This window comes from Ciconia boyciana, chromosome 2 (genome assembly GCF_034638445.1).
Source record: "Ciconia boyciana chromosome 2, ASM3463844v1, whole genome shotgun sequence".
In the NCBI taxonomy this organism is placed as follows: Eukaryota; Metazoa; Chordata; class Aves; order Ciconiiformes; family Ciconiidae; genus Ciconia; species Ciconia boyciana.
In genome coordinates this window covers 139,957,209-139,984,291 of record NC_132935.1, presented here as the reverse complement: position 1 = coordinate 139,984,291, position 27,083 = coordinate 139,957,209, and the positions used below count along the sequence as shown (strand labels likewise).

General features: G+C 37.0%; 1 protein-coding gene across 4 annotated transcripts in view; it reads right to left on the bottom strand.

Moving 5' to 3' along the window:
* Positions 1-27,083, bottom strand: part of ICA1 (islet cell autoantigen 1) — a 75,749-nt gene that overhangs the window by 29,699 nt on the left and 18,967 nt on the right. For all 4 annotated transcript variants that reach the window (XM_072851487.1, XM_072851484.1, XM_072851485.1 and 1 more), the window contains exons 5-7: positions 26,070-26,142; positions 24,146-24,269; positions 21,706-21,904 (exon numbers count right to left, since the gene is read on the bottom strand). In XM_072851487.1, the coding sequence (XP_072707588.1) occupies positions 21,706-21,904; positions 24,146-24,269; positions 26,070-26,142 (396 nt within the window). The remainder of the gene's footprint in view (positions 1-21,705; positions 21,905-24,145; positions 24,270-26,069; positions 26,143-27,083) is intronic.

The window sequence follows — 27,083 nt, the reverse complement described above, 5'->3', positions numbered from 1 at the left end:
TGAGACACTATGAGAACTATTAGATTAGGATGCTTTTAGGTTTTTTGATACACTGAAAGTTTATTGAACAGTACTCCTCTCCATTTTGCAGCAGCAGTGCAGGACGGCCGAGAAAGAACACCGCATACTACATCAGCATGACCTTTTGCCTTCTATGTGTAACAATAAATACATTTTCAATTCAAATTATTATTAGACATCTTTTAAGATTACTTGTGGCTTCAGGAATTAGGTATAAAACCTTAGTGCTTACAAAGCATAATCTACTTAATACCACACAAGTTATCAGAATGAACCTTTGGTTTTCTACTCAAGGGAAAGCTGATGTAATACATACTAATCTTCTTTCTCTGCAATTACTCTCTAAAACATGAAAAACAGGACCTCATTGTGGTCTCAGTCCTGCAAATTTTTATTCATACTTTACAGTTATAAAGTTATTTATACATAACTTTATTAAAGCTGAACATACAAAATTTCTTCAAAATCCAGGTCTGAAAAGTGTCAGGATTTTACTGACTGTAAGAGAACTGCACCGATCCACATGCAACTTGGACATTTTACGATGAAATAGCTACTAAGCATCTGAAACTGTAGGTGCTAGCTGTGAGGTTTATGCTGTACAAGAAAATCTTATGGTACTACTGTAATAAAAAAAGATTATTATTCTTCATCTTTTTCTAAACAGCAACCTGGAGCAACTTGCTTTTAATTTCCCAATGCAAACATCTAAGTACAATATTTATGGAACAGAATTCTTTAAAGAGAGCACATAAGGAAACATAGATTTGGAAAGCAGTATCTTATTAAATCAATAGCTTGATAAACTATAAGATACCAGATAAAGCAAAAATAATTTTAAAAGACTAAAATAAATAAGTAAATAAACAAATAAATGTTAAAATCCTAAATCCTGGGGGCTTGAAAGTCAGATTCTGGTATGCTTGATTGTAAGGACAAATATTTGCTAACACAGGTTCCTAAACCTATATTCAAACAGAATAGTCCCAATCTTCAAGAGTGCTAACATAAAAAAAAAAAGTGCAGACCCAGTTAAAAAACCTTATTCAGTATGTTCACTTACTAAAATACAGATTTGTCATGTATTTTCAAGGAATCTTTATGTCCTCTACAGTACATCTGTGTTATTAGTTTCTTTTAGTCTACCATAAAATGCAAAATTTATTTTTAGTAGTAGCCCAATTTCAGGGACAATTCAGCTAGTGAAGCATCATCTCCAATATGAACTTATGTCAGATAAATGCACTAACTCACTTTACATACAGTGTATTTTTGTCTCAGCATTTCCAACATAGAAGCAGAAACAGATGCTTCCAGTCTAATTTGTCACCCAACCTCTCACTTACTCGATCTGAAAAGCATGCACAGTGTGTGTATAGGCTGGAAGGAGGGGGGGTAAGTAAATCAAGAGGGAAAAATGCCTGGAATATAGCAAACCTTCCTGTTGTGGGCTCTGGGTAAACTCTACCAGCAGATGGAATCAGCACAAATCTCTGCATTAAATAAGCATAGCACCTTCTGGCATACCTGATTGTCGTAAAGACTACATGAAAATGAAATGCAAACTGAAGTAGGCTGTAGTTTGAGGACAAAGTATTTGGCGTCTAGTGTATCTTACAGCATTTCTGCATATAGCACAGAAAGCATAAGGAACTAGATTCTCAGTTCCCACAAAACTGTAATAATTTCATAGATTGAGTGGTGTTAAGACAAGGAACACCCATTACACTTTTACATGAGCATATATAAGCACTTACTGATTTTTTTTTCTTTCCTTCTTTTTTTCTTTTAATTCAAGATTGATGCTGGGTAGTCAGAGAACAGAAAAGGTAATGTTTCATACAAAATAATGCCTGTAACTAAACTTTTCCATGTGCAATGTAAGGACTTCCAACATCTTGCACAATACTAAACCTGATTTCAGTGTGCTTTGGTATGTTCTACATTTTGCAGACTATACTTTGACTCAACTGTTCCCTTGGGTTGGAATAGTATTTATTGCATACATTAATCTCTGCTCCATCAACTTGTAGGAATAACACGTAAGAACAATGGTTAAAGAAGAGATAGCATACTTCTGTTTGTCTGCTTCAGCCCTGGTTATTAAAATCTTAATTTGTGATCTGATGAGAAACGCTGATAAAAATTAATTTTAGGAGATGAAATTTATAAAGCGAGAAATGCCTAGCTAAAAAGGACAGTATAATAGATCCAAATAATCTCTCTTAGGTCTGAAGCTGAGCAGATGGACATCACATTTGTTCAAGAAATGAAACTATTCTTGAGATATGAATTTAGATAACCTAAAGTGCATAACGAGTTCCAATGATACATTCCTTAAATTTGCCATTTTGGACTTAATTATGATCGTCTGTGCTTGTGCACGCATCCCCATGCTCCTCATCCTATTAAGAATGATTAAGCAAATTTGCAGTCATGTTGCAATTCATATGAAGGACTTAATTACCACTGTATGTCTACCTGTCTCACTCTGGAAAGCAACAAAAGTACTGTCTGCCTTTCTGCCACACAAGAACAACCGATATGTCAGCTTTGAAAGAGAAGTTATGTCTGTGTGAGGAGAGGAAAAACTGCAGGTATACCTGCTGTACAGACTGCCTTTTTCTTCTTTTCCTGTGCAAGACTAGCAGAGTGGGGCTGCCACCTATGACTCAAGATTCCCAGTCACTACAGCAATACAAGCAAATAAAACATTGAAATGGCTGTCGAAAATATACACGTCCTGTGTCAAGGTAGTTTAAATCTATCAGCAAATTCATGTGGAAAGACAGTAGATAAGTGAAAGCTGAGTTAAACGTGTATTAGGCTAGTTGTATTGTAAGAGATAAAGATTCTGGAAAGGAACCTGGCACAACTTTCTGGTAACCTACAGCTGTAGAAAACTCTCATTATATACAGACTTGATCAAGGCAAGTCTATCAAGATCCAACACAGAACAAAGACTTTTCAGCCACCAAAGACCATTTTTCTATTGGCTGAAACATTCATGGCAAGAAACAAACTAAATATTCAACTGAAACACAGTGATATCCAACATAATCCAATGAAATCAATACCTACTCAAATAATTGCAAATATCTACTAGCAAATTACCTGCCATAATTACCCAGAGATTTTAGATTTAATTGAAGCATCTAATTCACCTGTTCAGATTTCTCACTGGAGGCTGCAGCATGTTCGTGACAGTCCTGGAACTGAATGTAAGCAATAGAGGAAGAACGCTAAAGTACAGCAAAGAAAGAAAAAAAAAAAAAAGGAAGAAAAAGAAGAAAAAGAAGAAGAAGAAAGAAGAAAAAAGAAAGAAGGCAGAAGCAAAGCTATACCACTCCATAACAGAATATAGAGAAATGCAGCTTAATATGGATTAGTGTAGCAGTAGCAGCATTTCACTGTTGCTGAGACCAAGAACAATCATGTTTGCCAAACAACTCGATCTGAAACACCAATTGTCTACAAACAGAACGACCATGAAGTTGTCATGCACTGGCAAAAAGTTTTTTTCCTTTAATCACAACATTTTTGTTTCTAGTCAGAACAATCAAATCTCCATGATTTTAACATATATTTTGCTCTCCTTACAATATGATGAAGTGGTCTAAAGAAAAGAACTAGGAAAAAGTCACGCTATAACTGAAATGCTATTCCCCCAAACCCGGCAGCTCTCATGCAAACTTTGTCATTCAAACCTGCTACATTTAAGCTATTTTCACAATCCTACCCTATTTGAATTCACATGATAGACATTCTTACACTTAGCTTTCCTTCTCAAAAAATGAGTTTAGTCAAAACCAGGATTTTTCATCTACCTCTGCAATCAGAATGGGAGACAAAATAACAGCTGTAATGTTTTAATTCATACACAAGAACAATAGCCTCTGATGATAATTCACATTTGCATTTGAATATGTGACTATTCCCTTTGATTTCAATAGTATTGCTCATTATTATTTAACATTTGTATTACAGCAGTTCCTGAAGGTTTCAATGAGACTGGGTCCCATTGTCCTCAATACCAAAAAGCACTGAATAAATTACAGGTTTACCCCAGAGTTATGGAATCCTTAAGCATAAGCCCAAGTGTTTGAAAGACAGGAGTCTTAAATTAGGATTGCACTGGGAAAACAAGCCCTTACTGGGTATCTACAAGGGTGAATGACTCTTGCCCCCGGGACAGCAGAGTCTACCCCACCAGAACATTATAACGTTATAGCAGCCACTTGTTCCGTATTGCAAAATAAAACAACTAAAGATCCCTGTCTTGTAAACGTGACCATGAATAGCCTGTACCATTCCATCATTTGTGTGGTACAGTTCTCTTAAACCTCCATTGCGCTATACACATATGCACGTGCACACACACACAGGTCTACTACAAACTTTTCTATTGCAACACCTACCAGCTAAAAAGCATTAGAGCTGCCACTGGGTGTCTGGATATAACACATTCGAGCAAACTTCAGCCTTCAGCTGTGCTCCTGATCTGAGAATTTGGAGAGTTTGAAGGGCTTGGAGGTTTTTTCCCTGCTTATACTGATTTGTAATAAAAATATAAACATATCCTGACTGATGTGAAGATAAAATTGAACTCTTCTACATAAAATTACAAGTTTTGTGGGGGGCTTTTTTTGCGATTGCTCGTGGGTAAGGCCGTAGAATTTTAAACTCCTCTCTCCATTTTCCTTCTGTCCCCCTTAGGAAGGGCTAATAAAGATGCTATAGACAGGAGAATATTTGTGTACCAGGCAAGGAAAGGCTTATATGACAGAACTAAATTTCACATGGATACTTTACACCAACGCGATAGCTTTGTTACAACGCACAGCTCTAAATTAGTGTGTAGCATGCAACTGATAATACAACAGAATTTCTGAAGTCCATGAAATTAATAGAAATGAAATAACAGTTTTTGCGTTGTATTCCCATCTGTGCCTGTGATGCTCTATTATGTTACAGAACAACTGGGGAGTTAATTATTTCTTCATCAGGAAAGTGATCATACTCTGATAACTCTTACTTCTTCCTCTAACGTGCCCTGCTGCCCTGAGGCACTGAATAAATTATAATTTGAAAAGAAAAAATTTAGGAGCTTTTTAAGAAGCTATATTGAAGGAATTTTGCAAAGTTGCATTACTTAGACCCTAAACTATATATACATACATTCATATATATATATATACACACACACACACACACACATATTTATCTATCATTAGAGGATCATCTTCCAGAACAGAACAACCTGAAAATTTTTTAAGGTTGGATGATAATGTTCTGTACTTTAAATCTATTAGCAATTACAACTTTTAAAACCTTATCCACCTAGAACACAATGTAATCATGTAATAGGGAAAGCTTAGTATATTTGTGTTGGATTAAGTTTTCACAGTTTCAAAAACACACCAGATGTCATTAGTTTTAGTTAAACTACTACTTTTTAAAAATACCACAATTTTTTATACTATTTTAAATAAAACAAATTTATATGTAATTTACTTTTTTCAGTATGTTAAAAACACTTCATTAGAAACATTCAGGTATCTGTGGGTAACAAAATTTTACACTCCAGGAAGCACCAAAAAGGATGCCATATTTTCTCTGATTCTGTGATTTTCAACAAATCCTAACAGGATATGGCTCATTTCAGCAGTTCTTTGAGGAGAGCCGTTATAACTCCCATTGTAATCTTCAAAATTGAGGTCACTATTTTGGCTCAGTTTTTGCCAGAATTTGTCCCTGTGCACAGCAGGATTCCTATCCCCTTGGTCATTCATATCTGATCCAGCTTTGGGAAACTCTGCAGGTTTTCTAGAAAAGTGTTCCTATACGGTTGCCATGTATTTGGCTAGAGAGTTTAAGGCCAGAACAAATCAGTAGATTAACATCACAAAATATTACTCCTGCACTTAGGTGTGCCTAGCTCAGATGGTGTACCTAGCTAGGTGTGCCTAGCTCAGATGTTGACATCTACATTGCTACCCTGTCATCTGTTTTAGTGGATGGAGATCTGGCCAACACAAACAACTGTGACTAGAGTTTGGTTCACGTTACCCTACAAGAGCCCATTTCTCTCCCCTGGACTATAAGGGGAGCTCTTGTTGATTAGTTTAAGTGCAGACATCTATACAGCAGATGTCTGAAGTTAGGTTTATAAGTCCTAACCTAAGTGATGTCCAGGAAAAAAAAAACAATTTCCTTTATTGCTAATAATAACTGTAAGTATTTAAATACATGCCTTATTTACCATTTGAATTCATACAGCATAAGCTTCCAGGCCATGATTCTTGATAAACTCCTGATGAGTAGATTGAGGAGCCTCAGCAACTTACCTACCATGGTCAAGCCAACTCTTCATCTTTTCTTTGTTAAATGAGACAGATTGACTTAGAAACACCTCATCTTAAGTAGCTTCCTGTAGTCCTCAAGTTACATCTTACACTTTTTGATACTCTCCCTTTCTAGTTTTTCAAGCCAGAGATGTGGACTGCAACCTGTGCTCACTCAAACTGTATCAAGAGACTCCTGCCACTGGCTGACAGCTAAGCTACATCTTTACAGAAGATCTTGACAAAAACTTGCAGAAACCTTGCAAATGTACTTGTAGAGTGGCAATTAGCAATTTGCTGCCTAGGAGGAGAAAAGAATTAAATATACAAAAGAGACGAAATTGTGATTAAATACACAAAAGAGTTCCTTAATCTAGGACTCCAAACATACACAGTCATGATGTTTGTATCTCCAGTCACTGGAGACGTGGCCACTGTGCTCGGGATACAAATATATCCCAAACTGCTACTTCCATTCTCTGTTCTCTTCTTTGACCACAGAGCCTCATGCTTTTCTTCTGCCTATGTAACTTTGTCCTAATTTCTAGCCCTGTCCTCATCCTCTCAGTACTTTGAGTTGGATGCCTGCCTTTTTCTTCCTGGTTTGAAATCCATGTCTATGGTCCTGGGGCAAGGAGAATGTTATGTTAAAGAGCGAAGTGCTTAATGAGCATTTTTTTTTCTTTAATAGCAATATAAAAATATAAGGTAAGAAAAGATGTTGTTAGGTACACTGAGTTAACTACTGCTATTTTTAAATCCCAAGAGAGGATTTTTTCTAAAAGATATTATACAAATATCATATTTACCAAACAGCCAGGTTGCGGACATGCACCATGACTTCTCTGTGGATTTTATTCAGTAGAACATGAAATTTGCTCTTTGTGTCACATTTATGCCACATTCCCCTCTTAAGTTTTTCAGTACTCAGCCTGTAAAAATTTTACTGCCTTGAGCCTGTTGGCTCACACACCATGTAACTCCAGCCTGGCAGTAATGAGTAAGCCATGGTCAAAACTGCTTACTTCATAACCACTGACAGTCAGCAGATGTGAGCAATTCTCTGACCCTTGTGAGGATGTAAGATTATGGCTTGAATATTCTTCCTTTTTTCCCCCCTCCAAAAAACAAAGGTTGGTTGTACCATCTTCTGATATATTCAATGATGGCTATCACAGAAATTGAATCCTACCAAGTAGTTTTCCCCTTCTCCTTTATGGAAACACATAGACATTTATCTTATGCCTTTCTTTTTTTCCTACTGCCTCAACTCCTTCCCAGCCCTGTGTTTATTCCTGCTGTTTTATAATGTACCTTTTCCAACTCTCTTGTGTCTCTTTAGGGATGGGGAAAAATGAGAACCTCCTCACACATTATGCATGTGATTCCATAAATATTATACAGTGACATGAAGATTTTTTTTTCACTCTATATTTTTCTTCCACCCAAAGCCAAGTTGGATCTGCAAGAGCAGATTAGTTCAGGCTTAGCAGTGGGGAAAAAAAAAAAGCAGGCAAGAACAAAATGTCTGATCAAAGATGTAAATTAGTTTCTGTAAAAGGAATGATAGATTAGGATTTTCCAGGCCAGAAAAAAAGAGATGACAGAGGAGGAATATGATGGAAGGCCATCATACCACACATACAAAAGTTGTAAAAGACCAGACTGTGGTCAACACAGGAACCAGAGGGCATTATACCAAACTAGCTGTTTGAACTCAACACAAGGACAGTGGATCTTTACACAGCATCTGTGTCAGTAGGGCAGCTCTCTGATCACAGTGATCTGTTGTGATGGTGAGAATTTACATGGGTTCAAAAGGCAACTGGACAATATTGTAGGAAAAAACCAAACGCTATGTTTTATGATGCCTCCACTGATCACAGCACTACAAGAAAATGCCACTGTGTATTTGCTCTATGCAACTCCCTGGTTGCTAGCATTGGTTACCAACAAAGACAGATGATGGACAGACAGTGGATTTTTGTTCGAACTAACGTGTCCATCCTTAAGAATAAGGTAACCCTGAGGCATGTTTGCAGGTCAAGGTGGGTTTGTGAGTTTGCTATGCTGGATTCAGACTGGCTCAGTGCCTTCTCATGGTGGGACAACTCTCTTTTCTGTGGTCTAAGGCAGCACAGATACTTCAAATGAGCTTTTCCAACAAGGTAGTAATCTCTTTAACACCTGTGTAACAGCAGATTTTCCATTATTAAAATTCAAAAGCATGTTGAGTTACATAATTTTATAACTGTAAGAGTGCTCAGTTTCAATTGCCAGGGTGTATTCAAGCACTGCCTATGCCCAAACATGCCTAAATAACAGAAAGCACGTACAAATGCTTCACATATTGTAACTATATGACAGTATGTAAGCTTTGCATTCACACAGATTCATCTGGAGAAGGGGTGGGGGCAATTTTGAGATGCTCCAACATTTCTACAATTATAACTGCACTGCAGAGAGAAAGTCAGATCTCAGTACTTTACCTTCATAAAATTTTGTACCCCCTTGTACAGCAGTCTACATATATATTAAGACCTGGGGTTTGAATTTTGGAAATGGAAAACCTACAGGACCTACCTGGACAGGCCTAGCTTACCCTTCCAGCATCCATTGCCCAAGCATGCAGGCAACACTCCTCTCTCCTCGTTCAAATCCTAGAGGGTTGTCTGCTGAGTGACACTTTTACTCATGATATTTAAGAGGGGAGTGGTACACTGAACAGTGTTATTGTCTACATGAATCCTCTGGGAAAAACTATATATAGCTAATTTTTTTTTCATCTTTTTTATTTTTAAGAAGGTAGTTTGCTAAAAATAAATATTGCTGGAGCAGCCCTACTACTGGGTTAGATGTTTAATCAGAACAGGCCCATCAATTAAAGATATTCTAAATTAATATGCCAAAAGTCTTCCTGCTATTCAATCAACAAGGTGTTCTAATTGCAGATGTCTCAAGAGAATGTGTTTTTTTCCTTGCCTGTTTAACTTTTTTTGACTTAAATTTGACATATTTTCCTCCCTACTATCAATACTATGGTAGTGCAAAGACCTGGATCCAAACGTGTCTTTGCAGCAGCAAAGATCCAAACCAAATTTCTCTGAGACATGAAAACTATCTGTGGTAAGTAACATTGCTCTCTGTGCTAAATAACAACTTTTTGAACAGCTGCCCTGCAGCAATAGGAATACACTTCCTCCTCCATTATTAAAAAATAATTTAGTCCCTTCACAGGAAAAAAAAACAGGTTGAAAGGTACAGCCCAACAGCAACAGAAAACCTCTGAAGTTTTTTTCTAAGGATTTACCAGGAATTAAGGAGCTATTTTCCTCCTCCTTCCTATTTTCTGCCCCTCTAGCATGGCCCAGTGCAGGCAGACATAGCATGTCATTTGGTGAGAGTGCAGCCTCTGCAGAATCCTTTCCACTTATCCAGCAGCTGGACACAGCCCTGATCAAAGCTACATTTCTCAGCACAATCCAGCAAGTCCAAGCAGCCAAAAAACAGACAACAAAATCTTTAGCTTTAAGCCTCACAACAGCTTTCACAAACAGAGCAGCACAGTGCAGTTCCACAACATGAATCCAATTGCTCTACCAGCAATGAGGTCATTGCAACAAAACATAAAAAGGAATATACAAAGAAAATACAATACGTCAGCTTTTAAAAAAATTTCTGTCAAATACAGGATGCAATCAACTCTCAAATATAAGATGTGGATCACTCATAACTCGAACCACTATTTACTGTAAAATAATAAAGGAAAGTTTTGTTAAATTTAAGAAGCTGAAAGCAGCAACAGTCTTCAATTTTTCAGAACCATACTCAAAGTCATTATTGAAATTAAGATCACAGCACAACATAAAAATAGGGCAAAGCAAAAAAAGTTACTGAGTCGCTCTGTCTTAAAAGATTCAAGAGCCTCCAAGCTCACAGCCCTAGAAATGGAGAAGGTATTTTACTTTTGTGCAGCTTAACTAAACTGTCTTAAAAATTATTTTGAATTAAACAGATGCTAAGCATGTTTACACAAGACATTTCAAATTAAGAGTTGTTTACTTGAATTTAAGCTGGGGAAAATACATTTTTAAGCTAAACTGATAGATACTATTCTCAAAACGCAGTGAGTGTTTACAGAGAGTTCTGCACTAGTTAAGCTCCATTTAGGCATCACCTTTCAGAAAAGCAGCATCTCTGCACAGCCATACACCTTCCCCAGAAAAAGGGCTATGTGTACTCCTGGCTTTTCCTTTCCAAAAATCTTCTTCCCCCACTCTTCAAATACATAGCCCCATGCTCCTTACATGTTACTTACCAACTTTCCTATCTCCTGCCTGTGCAGAAAGAAATCAGCTCCAAATGAACACATCCACACTGTATGCAGGGTAGGGCCCAACCTCAGCAGCTTTGACCCAAAGAGCTGTAACTCTTGCTCCAAAGGAGGGTACAGGGGGGTAGCAGACGGCTGCAGTCAGCAGCTACATCCCAGCTGACACCACTGCTGGCTGCATGAGGCTTCTCTATTTTTCTCCAGCGTGAAGACAAACTACATATGGTTAATCTGTTTAACTTCAAACCGCATCAAAGGAGGGAGTTGTCGTGCAGTCAGATATGTGACAACCAAGAGCTAGAGCGCATGCAGCCCCTCTTCCTAACTCATCCACATTGGGTCTTTACAGGAATAAACTGTGTATGAGAGCAGCTCTACCTCTCAGAGCTTACACCTTTTGGCTACTTTCTGATTATCAGCCAGCACAGAACATCACATGATCCTCAAGCTATTAAGATGGAAAGGTTTCTCACAGTAATTTTATTCATTTTTACAGCTTGGATCAATATGCAAATTATTTTAAAAAGGGAACAAACATGAAATGACAATTTAAATGAAGGGAAGGCAATCAATATATTGCTTCTAGCCTTGCTAGAAGATCTGCTTTTTTCTACTTTAAGAAGCCTACAAAAATGCCTCAACTTTCTGTTGTTAACAAGGTTCCATATTAGTCAAACGCAGGATGTGTGCTTTACTAGGCTGAAAGTAAAAAAAAAAAACAAAAAACAAACCCATGTTGACACTAATACAGACCTTGAAGCAAGGACATACAGAGAATAATTACCAATGATTTTTCTATTCTTGTGATCAGGAGACTCAAATTGCAACCAAGACAACATTCATCTAAGTAGCATTACCTCAGAGTCTTGGGATAGAATTCTACATTACGAGCCCCAAATGTAGTTCTAGTAGTGAGCACAGATCTGTCAGTCTGCAGTTGTAATTACCACAACAGCGTGCTTGGACATATACTATGCTAAACTGCAAACGGGTGCACATTTTTGTGCATGAACATATATCCTCTTTAGGGAAGAGTTTGGTCGTGATAACTTCGAATGTCTCCTCTCCTCAAATGGCTACGAGGAAGTTGATAAAATCCAACAATTCCTTGCACAGATGCAAATAACTTTATGTAGCTGGAAAACAAAGAGTCAAATTTTGTTCATATGATGAAAGGCTGCAAGTTGCCAGAAATGGTTGCAAAGATTTGTAGCAAGAAGCAGGCTGACCAAAATAAATGGCAAAAGCAAAGATATAAGCTTTCAGGTCTGAAAGATCATGTTCAGCTCTAAATCAGAAGCAACCTGGACTTAGAGTTAAAAGTGCTGAGAATTGCTCTGAGTTTATCATAACTCAATTGTGTTAATCATATTAGACAACCTGAGAGCAAAGGATGGTTGGCACACATGGTGCAGGGAGGGATGCTGGCAAGTGGAGAGCAATTAGACAGTTAGCCCCCGCAGGAAACTAAGATAGGTAATGACTACCTTTGAACACTGAAAGACCAGAGGGGCGATGTAAAGAAAATTGTAATATAGCATAAAACTAATCTCTCTACTATGTCCATGATTTTATTCATCTAGTAATTACACAGTTCAGTTTATCTCATTTACTGAAGATATTTTGGAGGTCTTCTTGAATCTTTTATGTGGAATGTCCTCATAGTTAGAAAATGTCATTTATATTTTTCATTTCTTTCATCCAAATGAAATTCTTCGGGGTCTGAGCAAGATTGTTACTTGACTCTGGGTCCCTTCTGAGTGGGCAGATGGGGGGAGTGAATAAGCTGGAATTAGGTAAAGGGATGTGAAAAGCTCAAGTTCAGGTGCAGTAACATTTTCCCCAGTGAAAGCACCATAAAACAGTAAGCTGGCCTGCAAGATCCTCTTGGCCATTGCAAAGGTTGGTGGGATGGGCGGACGTATGAAGTGCTAGGGAACACCATTGACAGATATGCTGCAAATCCTAGCTCGATTTGACACCAACACTCCAAGAAAGATAGCTGTAACAAGATCACCATGATGACCAAGTTGCCTTTAATATTTAGTGCCCAGATGCTCTGACTGTCCTGAGCGCAAAGCCACTCTGCCTACAGTGCTAATGCAGGAGGAGAAGTCCTATAGTTGAGGTTTTGGGTTTTGTTTTCTATTTAACCTCTTTCAGCACAGAATATGAAATGGCACTCACTAATAATCACGATTCATTTGTAACACAGTACCTGTTGTACATAATCCTGTGTGTTGTTATTGCTCCAGTTTGCCAGTGATAAACACAACTAAATAATATGATATTACCTGAACTGAAAAGGCTGTTAAACAGAAAAATAAATACATGATGATTAATAAGTTTCCTGGTTGGCATTTAATACATCAATAAGTATGCCTTATTTCCCTCAAAACAATGTAATTATATTTTGTCCAGATACAAACTCAGAAAGATTGTACTTATAAAAAAAAACCCAAATCTTTCTGTAGTGCTCTTCAGACTTCACATTGTGCTATCACAGAAGAAACAACATTTGAAATCTAAGCAGTGTTCAGGTAGAATATCCCTAAAACAGAGATGAAATGGCATATTAGCCATTTTTCTAGTTAGAACAGTACCTTTTGGGTTTGGGGGTTTTTTAATCGTATCTTCAGTTTGGTTTCATTAAGTGAAGGAGAAAAATCAAACATGGCATCGTTGTAATAATTCAGAGCCTATGTAGCACATAACTGAACAGCAAAGGCCTTATGAAGTAAAAGCTGATGAACTACATTATGTATGTGCCTAGGCATTTTAGGAAAGTATAAGAGGAATTCCTGGGCAGTGGTGACCACAGAAAAACTTGGTTCTCTTGTGTAAACAATGTTTCCCCCCAACAGCTGTACTCCCCTTCCTGTTTATTCTTCTCTCCTGCAGAATTCTCTCAGTTCGGTCACATCTGTATTTCATTTATTTTTAAAAAATATTTCTTTAGCTATTCTCCTAGCCTTTTCAGATTATTAAGGCTGAGGGAATTTTCCAAATCTCATTTCTCCTTTCACAACCTATTCTGTTTACATTTTTACACTTCATTTAGGTTCTGAATTCACATAATGATCCACAAGGGTAAGAGGCTTTGCCCACACAGACCAGTTTGCAGGGTTAGAGTCTTCATGTGAGCAAAATAAATTGTCTAGGCAATGATCTTTCCTTCGTGATTTTAAGACCAAAACACAGCAGAATAATTAAGTGAAAACAGTGTTCAGTTGTTCCTTTTTTTTTTTTTAATTTCAATATTACATTTAATGCTTACACATTTCTATAATTATTAGACATGAGAAAAAATCTTGGAGTTTAATTTTTGTCACATCATATTTGAGAGTGCCTTTTTAATATTGGGGCTAATAACAATTATTACATTAAAGTTGGACTTAACATTACTACTGATTTAAATCACTGATTTTTTTTTTAAATGTATTTGTTGTATTCTGTTGAAATATTACAAGTTCTGCTAATTATGTGAACAGAAATTTTTAGGATGTGTCTGCCTGCCTTTTCTTGAAATAAACAGAAGTCTGAAACTGCACAACAATTAAACTACCTTTTTTTTTTAATTTCAGCTAGGTTACATGAAACAAGGTTGTTAAAAAATATATTGTATCTGTAGTCTAGCACTTCATTTTATTCTATTTTACAGCCATTTTGTTGAGTCTCACCTCAGACTCTTCTTTCTTAAAAATAACTGAACAGATGATGAACCGCCTCTCAAGGGCAAGCATCAATCTCTGGGAGCAACTATATTCTACAAGCAATACCTCTTAAGATGATGTAATCTGTTCCAAGAAGCCTGTTTCTATTTTTAAGTGGCATACTCTTACCATGCTTTTAAAAGGGCATCTCCATCACAGATTGTTACTTTGCTTTTAACCCAGTAACAATCATCAGTGGTATATAATATACATGAAATGGCTTTAGAAAATCATTGATTTTATCTTATTGTCTACCCTGATTCTTACAAATGGTACTTCAAATCGTAATTTAAAGTTATAAGGCTATAAAATGCTTATACTGTGAAGAACAGTTCTGCTTACGGTCATGTTTTCAAAAAAGGTGCATCTTTCACAACTGCCTTGAAAGACTTGAGCATTTTGTATGTAAAGTATCTTGAAATGTTTTGGTTTCTCCACTTAATGTTACTGAATTTGACATTGGAGAACCTGGAAAAAACATTACAGCAGAAACTGCACAGAGAAAACACACTCAGCACTGAAACTCCATCTGCTTTTACAAGGAGAGACAATAATGACAAAGCAAAACCTACAATTTTGTATAAAGAGCGCTTTTTTTGTGTGTTTTGTTTTTCACTACCATAATTTCCAGGTAAATCATTAAATTTAACATTTCCAACATCATGAACTTTCATATTAAAAAAACACTTAAAAATAATGTTCTTACTGCTATTCCCCACCAGAATGAAACCAAACATACTCTTGGTGGCACAGGCATGTCACAAGAAGTGATATGTGTAGGTGTTGCTTATCATCATATTGTAAGAGCATGCTGTTATCTCTATCTCTGCCATCACATCGCTACACTAAGATGCGATTCTCAGAGTGCAGTGTGACACCGTTTTACTAATTTTAGAGTACGCAGCTATCTTGCAGCAAGTATTATTGGATCTCCTGGAATCTCACCTATTCATCTAATGAGCAGCAGCAATCTAAATCAGCAAACAGATTGGGGGGGGGGGGGGGTTTAAGGAAGATTTTGAACCAAGAGTGATAAAGATGGACTATCAAAGTCATAGATTTTACCATCTCACATTCCTAATAGATTTTATGAAAGCCAGCATTATTTTTCACATTATAGTGCCACACATCTCATATCTAATGTGTGGTCTACTAAAGCTAGTCAGATCTTTCTGACATTTCCAGAGCACAACAATCATCATCTGCTCTCTCACATGCAAAGGCCTACGTTTCTGTCACCTAAAGGCAAATGTGCTTTAAGTTTTCAAGATGAAGTTAACCTTGGGAATTAATGTGGAAGTATCACCTAAAAAGAAACAGAGACAATTGCTGTCTACAACTTTTTAAAAAAAAAAAACAACAAACCCCGAAGTTGGTAAACAGTGACTACCATACCTGGCTCTAAACATCAATCACTTACACTGCTATTTGTTACTATGGCAGCTGAGAGTCTATTGATTACACCACTGTGACTGCAACGGCCAAAGACATTTTTCTTTGAGACACTGGTATACTTCGCTGCTTGGAAAACCAAAAGACTTTCCAGCTCAATATCATCTGCAGATGTAATTATCATTAGCACATTTTCTTTTGGTTGACTTTTTAATAATTTAACTAGAACATCACCAATATCCACAAAACTTCTAAGAGTGTCACCTTCAACTGAGTTATATTTATTGTATGTAGAAAAACACTTGAAAAATATATTACAAATGCACAATTTTGTCCTGGCAGGAAGAGAGTTTAGCTGATCTGTAAGGTATTTTCCATCTTCATGTTCTATGATCCTCTGAAACTTTGTTTAGTGTCCCTCAGCCAATATTCTCAACTCTCAGCTCCTTAAAGCTCTTATTTTTCTAGCAAAGTTAAATTCATTTTTCCAGTAATCACTCATAAGGAACTGCAACAATCCAGATTTGCAGTTTTTTCCTACTAATTTAATAATTTGATTAAAAATGCAAAATAACAAAAAAAATCTGTAATGTTATTTATAAACTTGTGGTGTTTACTTACTCTTCAGTTTGTTAGCCTCCAAATGCCTACAGATTTCCTTTTCATTTTTTTACCAGGAACTGAAATTAAGTTTACAAGGATGGCAACTGCCAAGTCTGTTCTTATTTCAAAGATAAGCATCATATCTCTTTTTTCTCCTTCCCCAGGCTTTTTGCATTTTCTCAGCTCTCCAAGAGTTTTCAAATGTAAGAGAGAATTAAAAAAAAAAAATCCTCCAGCACATTTCCACAGTGCCTCCAAGTTTGCAGGGCTGTTCGCAGCTGTTGTTAACGGATAGGTGAGTAGCAGATGATGCTGTGACATGGTACAGCCCCTTCATCATAACACAAGCCAAAATGCACTCATACCAGGCAGTGCTAGTAGGCAAGGGGACAGCAACAGAACAGAGATGTAGGTCCTGAGCCTTCCCTGTAAGGCTGCGGCAGATGTATCTTATCCACACTTGCTGAGATCTTTACAATGAATACATACACTTCAGCGTTTCCCTTCTGACCTTTTAATCAATGGATTTATTTAGATCTTCATTATTCCCCAGCTGTCCACACAAGCTTTAACTTTTATTTCTTAAAAGTCATCTAGCAGAGAACTTGCATAGATCAGCCACTCCCTACATTAGTACATTTATAAAAACAACAGTTTAAGCTATTGTTATATCATCATGAGTTCTTCTTGTTGAACTTTCCTTTTTCTCACTGCCTTTCCTTTTCTCTTGTCAGATTTATCTTTAAAATGCCATTTAAGGGCATTAATTTTGTTTCAGGTATATAGAGTCCTACAATGAGGAAACTCGAGATAAACTGTGCCCAAACAACTCAGCTGCAAGCTTGCAAGTTTCTTGACAGCTGCATGCAAAGTAACAGCTAGGCATTAAGGGTCCTATAATTGTTTAGGATCTTCTGGGGAATATTCTGACAATTCTTGTCCATGGTAGGATCTATTCCACTTCTTTAACACCACTGACGTAGTTCAAGGCTCTGCACTGTGGGGTAGGGCCTTTCTAATCTTCCAGAACAAAGAGGCCCAGCACAAACCACGCTACTTGTTCCCCCACAGATCCTATGCAAATATATTGATCAAAACCCAACTCTTTTTCCAGACAGTAACCTATCTAATACATACTGTTTTACAAACTCAGATATTTATTGCTGTAATATCCAAGTACCATCAAGATAGATACAGGACTTTCACTGTATTCCAAGCAGATGAATCTCATAGCATCTACAAAGCTCTGCTGCAACCAGCCCATGCATCCTTACCATTACATAGCTTCAACCTATTCTTTCTCCCATCTGAGCTTCGTTTGATTCATACAGAGGCAGAGCTCCTAGGAAAGTAACTTTGGCAAGGCAGAGAGGACTAGACAACAGGGAGAAACAGAGCCCAGCCCTCCAGGTACTCAGTTCTCAGTACACCGCTGCAGTATGGCTTCTCTCAGGGATCCCAGCATGGCCAGCTGGTATTTACAAAGCTACTCCAGCTTTGGTTCAAGCCTCAGAATGAAGGGGAAGCAGAGGAGTAGAATAATGATGGAAATGAAAAACAAATATAGAAAGGATTAATTTGGTTTATCAATGTAGCATGATATATATCCTGCCACGTCACAGATGTAATTTTTCTTACAGTTAGCCTAAAGGTCAGCATGATAATTTTTTCAGGTCTCACTTTTTACTTGTTATGGGTGGTACTGTAATGTCTAGGTTTGATGAGAAAGTCTATATTGCATTGTATAAGCATCTGAGATAGCTTAGCTAAGTAAAATTGAACAGCAGAGCCTCTTCTGTGTTCCTGTAAGGCTGCATATGGAAGACTGTTGCCTGGTGGCATAGCCTATCACCCAGCACATTGGCATGTTCCTTCTCAGGAAAGGCATGGAAAAGCTTAATTTTTCAGAGCTGGAGGAAGGACACTGGGGGACTATCAGCACTTGGGCAACTTGGTCTATATTTTTACAACATCACGGCAGAGCTCATGCTATAGTGTACAGCCACCAGACAGATAAAACAGCATGGATTTCATAATCTTAAAAACCTGACCAGTGGTGGAGAATTTGGTAAAGGGGTATTAACTCATACAAATTCTTTTCAATGTCACAGCATTGCCAAGGCACTGTTTAGATCCTCTCAAGCAGCACTTCAAACTCTGAACTTGGGATGGAAGACCTCTATACCTAGAACAGCACTGGAGTATCCATTAAAAAATGTTAACAGAAAAAAAAAAAAAGAACGAAGGTGCATAGCATTTATGGAAGTCCACAGGCAAAAGTAAATACTTCACCTGTTTCTTTGGTTTGACTCAAGTAGATAACAACGTAAAAAGGCTGTTCTGCAGTGTTATGGGACACTTTGAAAATGGTAGTATTGGTGGGTCTCACATATTTAGACTGACGCCTTGAGAACAGCATTAGAAAATTCTTTCAAGTACCTCATTGTTTTGAAAGAGCGCTACAAAAATGCCAATGTTTTAACTCAGATTTTATCAGCTCTGAAAATACTGACTCAACTATTGATCTTTTAGCCTGAGCTATGCTGAAGGAAGGTACGAAAAACCCATCTGGATTGATTTAGCTTTGGTCTCCAAGCACAAGTACCATATCTGTATACATAATGATACATTTAGGATTACATTATAAAAGGCTACATACTTGAAAAACAGTCCTATAACCAAGTGATACAAATACTGCTGATGCACTAGGTGCATTAAAGATCACTAAACCAGCACTGTTTATTTGAAATAAAAAAGATGTTTACTAAAGTAATACTTAGGATTTTTACAATTAGAAGTCTGAAGAAAACTTCTTTCAAGTACTCCAACATGATCAGCTTCATTAACTATTTGCTGGTGTATCACTAGATATGCAGTTCCAGATCAAACACTTCTCACTGGCCATGGTATATTTTAGAAACAAAAACCTTACATCAGTAATTATGATATCTTTCTCAACACAAAACTAGCATGAGTTCTTAAATTGTTGTTACAGATCCAAAATAAGCCCTAAAAACCCAGCATTACACTGCCACACTATGGCACAATTAAGATCTGCAAGCAAATAGAACAAAAAGACAATAAAAATAACTCCTCTACTTTAATTATTTAGGACTATAGCATCCACCATTAGTTTTATTTGACTACTATATTTGTAAAGCACTAAAAACAAACTGTTGTGTCTTGTTCAGAAACAGCTATCTAGATACATTATGCTTGAGGATTTTATTTTTGAAATGTTGGGGTTTTTTTCCAAAATGAAAAAAGAAAAAGTTTACTTTCTGCAAGTGTTAAAATCTTCAAAGACTAGTTTGACATGCCTGTTGCACAGATGGGATATGTAGGGAAGTGGATACCAAGGGCATTTCTTTACTTTGTCAGCTACAAAATATAGAGCTTTTTGTTCTCTGCATTACAATGTGATCTGAAAGGTTTTCAGTTGACAGCCAGTCAGAGGAAAGAAATAAAGGTTCAAAAGACCTTCTCCAAGTTTTTTTTTGTTTTTTTTTTTAAACTATTTGAGGTAACGCTACAGAATTTTAGAATCTACATTCATTATTTCTTTACATCAGAATATAACTCATTTCAGACCTAGAAATATTTCAAAATACTTAGTATTTCCACATTTTTACTACTAAGTTTTGTGAGAGCTTAAAAAAAAAAAAAAAAAAATCTTATTTTTGCTGACCTTGAAGCACAGCAAGATGGCTGAAATTTCACATCTAACTTTTTAACTACAGCAGCTTACCATACAAAGCATACATTATTGTAATTACTTTGCCATTTATATAATTTATACCTTCCATAGCATTTGTTTTGCAAGAAAGCTATAAATCAGTTTTGTATGACCATTACCAGTACTGCTTTATTCATTCTAACATTCCATTTTTTAAGTGTTTTTCTAATAAATCAAACATTATACATAAGCAATTGGCTGAGGCCAAGACCATACCAATTATTTTACCTGCAAGAACTTGCCATTATAAACATTTCCCACAAGGCATAATAAAATACATGTCTGGTGCCACAAGACTTACAGGAATATCCTGTACTGAGGCATTAAATAAAGATTAGATGACTAGCTGGGGTTTCATTTGTTCCACCCCTTCCTTAATTGCTATTGTCACCACTTCACTTTACAAAAAATGGCATAGCCTAGATGCGTGCCAGACCTTTCCCGCTAGGACGGTTTATTCAAGCTTTTAAAATCATGAATTAAGTATCTTTCATCTCCAAACACTTTCGGTCAGAGACTGCTCAAGCCATCGATGAACAGGGATTCTCTTTTGTACATTACCTGTCTCTAAGCCACACACACATGCATATACGCACATACACTTTAATACAATGTTATTAGGCCTCTGTTTTCAATTATCACATAAGTCCTGTAAATTTTCTTACTGCCTTTAGTCAAAGCACAAGCCACCATGTTATACCTAGGATCCTAACTCCTCCTAATAGTCAAGATTTATAAACAGCAAATTGTGAACATTATTGTCTTTTAACAAAATCGGCTCTAGAGCCTCACTAGCAAATGTGAAGTTCTCATGAGCATTCCTGAACTGACTGGGACAGGATCAGTCCAAATAAATTCTATACTTGCACCTGGTAGCAAATCTGCAGACTACCACCTAGGACTTGTAACTTTGGAAGCCCTTTGGGAGGGGAGGAGTATAGCAAACTTGAATGACACTGAATGAAGACAATTTATGGAGAGTGCATTCTTAGCAGCTTTAGTGTTTAGCGGTTGCCCAAGAGTCATGCTGAACTGCAGGAGGAACTTAAAAACAAATTCCAAATTTGCAACTCCTCCCCAAAATTCAACAATAGCCAGTTTTGAAAATGTTGGTCTTTAACTGCACCCAAAAATTTAGCAGCAGATACTCCAGCATTTCTGTTATTCTGTACTTTTTAGTTGCAAAAATCAATTTTCCCTTGCCCAGCTGACAGCAGACATACCTTCTTCCATTAGTCATTCAGGCCTCACAGCTAAGTATTTAAAATTAGATAACCTTCTTTAAATATATATATTATTTAAATTATAAAGATTTAGGCTGAAGTTGAATAGACTACTGAAAAATGGTGTTTCTTACTATCGTATGTTTCCTCACAGCCCACTGTGTGAAGGATACTGTATTCCATATCAGATTAACTGGAGTGCTGTCACACGGAAAAGATTAGTTACGATAAATGGCATCCTTAGTGCTGCTGAATTATGTCTTCCTCAGAAGAATCAAAACCACGCTTCATTGTCATTCATCAGCTATTCCCTTCTAGGAAACTACAGGAAACTTCATACCTTCCTGAACTTTTCCATCTGCTTATAAAGATCCGGATCCAGCTCCTGAGACACATCTTTCATCCAAAGTAGAGCTCCTCTGTATTCAGTCCGATACTGTTCCATTCGGTTTACTGTCAGCCATGTGTCTGAGATGGCTCTATATCTGAAAGTCTCCACTTCCTGATATAATCTACTCAAAGGAGTACGCAGCGCTAATCTGGGGGAAGGCATGAAGGAAAGAAAGGGAGGAAGATGTTAAAGAAGTTGTTCCACAAAGGTAGACGGATTAATACAACTACTGACACTTTATTAGCAATCAAAAAAACATACAGCCAAAATGGTTCACTTAAGTGCTAGTGTATGTTCAGATGGTTCTACAGCTTGGTTGGGGCTTCACATGAATGGGGTAATTCTGCATGAATATTGTGTTTGCAACCTTCCTATTACCTTTCACTTACACACGAGTGGAAAAGGAAGCTTTTCTAATGCTTATATGTATTGTAGTTAGCCAAGCTGCTTGTATGTATGCTATTAACATTCCTCTTTGCAAGCTGCATTTAACAACTCTAAAAATGTACCTGAGGTAATTTATTGCTGGATACATCTGTGGTATGTATCAGGATTGTCATGTTAAGCCTCAGAAAAAGCACTTCCATTAGCCTTTTAATCTTCAAATGTACATGTAAATAAAGAAGTAATCTGTCAAGTAGATAATTATCTGATTTCTTTTTAAAGGAATCTGAACAATTCCTTTGAAGGACATTTATCTTTTGGAAGGATTTAGGCATTTTCTTAAATGTTTCTTCCAGCATCTACACTTTGGAAAGGCAGTAGGGGACACTGTTGTCTTCCCTATGCCATCACTTCAGCTCCTAACGGGATCTCAGAACTACACAGGACTACTCCAACTTTTGCTTTGCTTCCTCCTGCTGCTTCTCCTTTCCTCTTGGTTGCCAGCAGCCACCTCACTGGAATAGGTTCAATCAGTTCCACACCAGTGTAGAGTTAGTTTAATGTGCTATTTAGGGACTTCCTAGGCATAACAGAATTTCTCATTTCAGCTCCAGTAATGAGCAAATTGTGTCTTCTTGATCTCCAGCTACTGAGCTAGCTATTGGCATTCAACATAAATAAGACCAGGTCCCAACTTCAACATGAGCTTGAGGATGGCTCAAGAGAAGACAGATAAACAATTGTTTTTATTTTAATGTGAATTTATTTAAAAAGATGCCTTAAAAATGCATTGAGTAAGAGATATAATAAAATGTGAACTTCTTAGTGTGGCTTTTTCACCTTCTCCCCCCCCCCCCCCCCCCAATTTTTTTCTCATTCTACAAATACTTACCCAGCCATTCAAAGGACAATTCAGTTTATGTAGACACGTCATACACTGGTATTTCTATAAACAGTTAAGCTTTATAAAGAAGCAAATCATCAGGGCTTTTGCTCAAAGGTGCCTTACATGTGTTTTAAAGATCCCATTCATGGCTGTTATTGGATGTGCTAATGGCCAAACTCTAGCCCAAGATAAACACATGAAATTCTCAGTGCTCTGTATGCGATGTTTTATTTTGAGCCAAAATAGCTGCACTGTTAAGCTAAAGCTGGAAAGTATCACAAGAGTTAAGAGCCCCCCAAAATCCTGTAAAATATCATGGAATAGAATTTTCCCTTGCAAATGATGGTGAATTTCAAACTTTCATAGTCCCAACCCTGTTAAAGAAAAGCATCACAATACTCATAATGCCATCAGGTACTGTTACTTTTAAACTCTGAGCAAACACAGAGTCAGTGAGACATCAAGGGCTCTGGGTAACAGCATGTGTTTGTGTGTATCTGTGTCCCTCTGGATTCCTTACCTTTTAGTGATTTGGTCCTACCCAACCTACATGAGCTCAGTGGGGAATCTAGGATCTTCTCCTGGGGGACTTCATCATGTAAGGTGAAAGCAGAAAATGGCACTCAGACTCCTCCTTTCTCTTCCATCTACTTGAGGTATGAGACTCCACGGCCCAGAAAAAGGCATTCCTTTACCCGTTTCCCTGCCCTCCCAGGACCCAGACACCTCCACAAACCTGCTGTAGCATTTCTCTGCAGAGTGAGAAGTGCCACCAAGCAGGAGAGGGACCTGACATCAGCTCCTTTACAACCCCACTGCTAGAGAGGCTGTGCAGATGCACCTGTAGAGCTTTAGAACTGCTGAGCTGAATGGGCACAGGTGGGGGATCTGGAGATACACAGACACAGCAGGTCCACAAGACAAAAAACAGGATCAGACAAAAGTACACAGAGCAACCTAGTAATATTGCCAATGCTACAGCAGGTTTGGTCAATAATAACTTTCCTATCATTTGGTTCCTCACACATTTCAAATGGTAAAATGAATTATCCCAACGGCGAATCAACTACCATTATCCCATGTATTTTGTAAATCAGACAGTAATTCTGACACATATACCTTTGCTGAGAAGAAAAGCAGAGGGCCTTTCCTGTGGCTTGCATCATTTTTCCTGCTCTTGTTTTATCCTGAGAACCCTGTGATCGAAGAAATTTCCCCAATTCATTTTCTTCCTGAGACAGAACTAACGAAAAATAAATGAGTGGTCAAACATGTTATTTAATAGGTTCCTAACAGCTTTAAAACTGGCCTAACATGAGATAGGTTAAGTCACTCTAAATCCAAGCAGCACAGAAAAAATAATATAATTTCATGGAATTCCTGCATTTATTAAACAGAAGATCTGATTCACTTGAGACATTTGTTGCTATACTTAACGAGAATCACAAAATTCCATCAGTGCCAAAAGACAACAGGAGAAACATGCTATTTCTTTCTTTAACAAAAGAATCAGGTTGGTTAGATTACTCAAAGGGCCCAGTCTTGATTATAGTATCTTTTAGTCTTGGGTTTTTTTGTTTGTTTGGGTTTTGGTTGGTGGGGGTTTTCTGTGGGTTTTTTGTTGGTGTTTTTTTTTTACCACCTGGACTGTCTCAGCTAATCTTTGGTAGCATACTTTCACTAAAGTTAATTCTAAGTTATACTACCCAAAGCTCATTCACTTGCTTTTCTCTTGCTTTCCATTTTTCATGCTTGACTACAGAAATTAATTTTTCATATGAAAAATCTAGTACTTCATTTTAAAGAATATTTATTTTCAAATTACTCTGAAGGATTATTTTACAACTTTAACATTCTACACAATTGAAACACTATTTTTTAATTTATATGTCAAATACCTTAATTTTTTCTATTTCAAATTAACTGATTGTTTTTTAAACAAGAAGATGAAGAAAAATAAAAGTGTTTTTACACTGACTGGTTGACTACTTCCAAACCAGGACCATATACTCTTCATGATCTCACATCCTTACAAAAACATTTCATTATGGCCTCATCTATTAGTCTTCCAAAGCAGCTGTCTCCTATAGTACCAATTTCTTCCCACTATCAATAGGGAGAATGGCCTAATATAATGAAAGAAGATCTCTTGAAGTCCTCTTGTCATTTTTCCAAATGTTGACAGTCAAATCCAATCCAGACTCATAGCATACTCTGGTAGAACATGCTGTATGCACACCTTTGCATCAGAGATTTCGCCTGCTACTGTGGAACACTTCTTGAACTCAATACACTACTATTCTGTATTCTAATTTTACCTCCAGATCCTGAAACATTATCTCCGACTCTCTTTGGACAGGCAAAAGAAAAAGTAAAGACTGGAGAAAATATGGATAACATTCAACAAAAGAAATTACATTGAAAGATGTCTCCAAAGCTGGATTCTCTTTTCCAGGCCAGAAATCACAGCAGCAGAGAATCAAACAATATTGATTGCAGAGATTTAGAGGTCATTTAATACAACCTGCTGTTTGAAACTTCCCAAGTGAGATCCCTGTCTCTCACTAATGACTGCCACTAATTACTGTACACCTGTTACAGCCAAGTCAGCCTTATCAGATTCATCGTAATAGTATGGATTACTTAATTATAAAACTAGTAATAAGCCCAGTATTCTTCATAGTCAATCCTGATTAAAAAAAAACTAAAGCCGTTCAGAACAGAGTTAGGATTTCTAAGACAAGACACTTCTGAATTGAAACAAGCCAAGCAAGTAATGGAAAAAAAGCCTTTAAAAGCAAGCCTTCTTCCATAATTATTGCTACCTATCACTGCATAATATCAAACATAAAACTTAAGAACTAGGAGATCTTCAAGCAAATAAGCAAGTCTGCCTTTAGCTGTCTGCAAGGAACGTTATCTTTATTTCTAAACAGGATGAAACTAGTAGCTCCCCATTTTCATTTTTACTTTTTCACTTGTTCAATGATTCCACAATGCAGACCTCCTTATAATTTTAACTACTGTATTTGATCATACTTACAACAAATCCTTTTTTGATACAGTTCAATTGCTTTCAGCAACTCCATACACGTTCTCTGAATAGAATGGAACAGCTGATATTGAAACAGAATACGCAAAAAAAATTTGTAAGCATATGCAAGAAACACTGACAATTAAAATACAAGAGAGCTTAATTTTTTGTAGAAATTATTAGGGATCACTATTTTCTTGAACAACGAGTAATCTTTCCAGCTTGAAAGTAATTTTTCCTTATCCATTGCGCTTTTCTTTCAGTTAAGTTGTCCACTGAAACTACAGACAGACCAATCATAACTTACAAAAGGAAAGTAAAGACAAAAATAATTTTGGAAACAGATCTATCCTAAACAGCTGATAGTTAACCAAACTACTCATGCTGGTTTGGTTTTGGTTTTTTTTTTTTTTTATATCTTGGGATACATATGAAGATGTACAAATCTTTGTTTCTAAAAACTCACGGTAGAGCAAAAAGTTATCAAAATGTCTATCATGTTTATCACGTGGCAATATGCATACTGAATTTTTAATACTGCAAAGTCTAGTGGAACAAACTTGCATTGGTATGCCAACATAGAAAGTTATTGATTTAAACTGAACCTTTTACTGGCACAGCTCCAATTTTCTAACCAAATTTATAAAGCTGCAGTTTCCAAAGGAAGTAGAGGAAAAAAAAGTCAGTCTTGACTAAGCTTGGAGATTGTTCCTAGGAAACAGAAAAATTACTACTCTTTCTGTCTGTCCATCTAAAACCTCCAACCTGTAACTTAAACCTAAACTCCACTGTATCATGCATTACACAAATACAAGCAAAATGGACTGCTGGCACAGTAACTGTCTTCCTTTGCATCTGCTTGACTTCCTGTACATTTACAGGGGTCTTGGCTTTTAAACTGAGAACGTGACTTGCAGTTGAGAAGCTGTCCAAGTGAAAAAATGCTCATAGTTTTTTATCTGGTAAACACAAGCCTCCCTATTTCCAATCCCACCTGAGCTAACAAAGCATCCTTCCTGATGA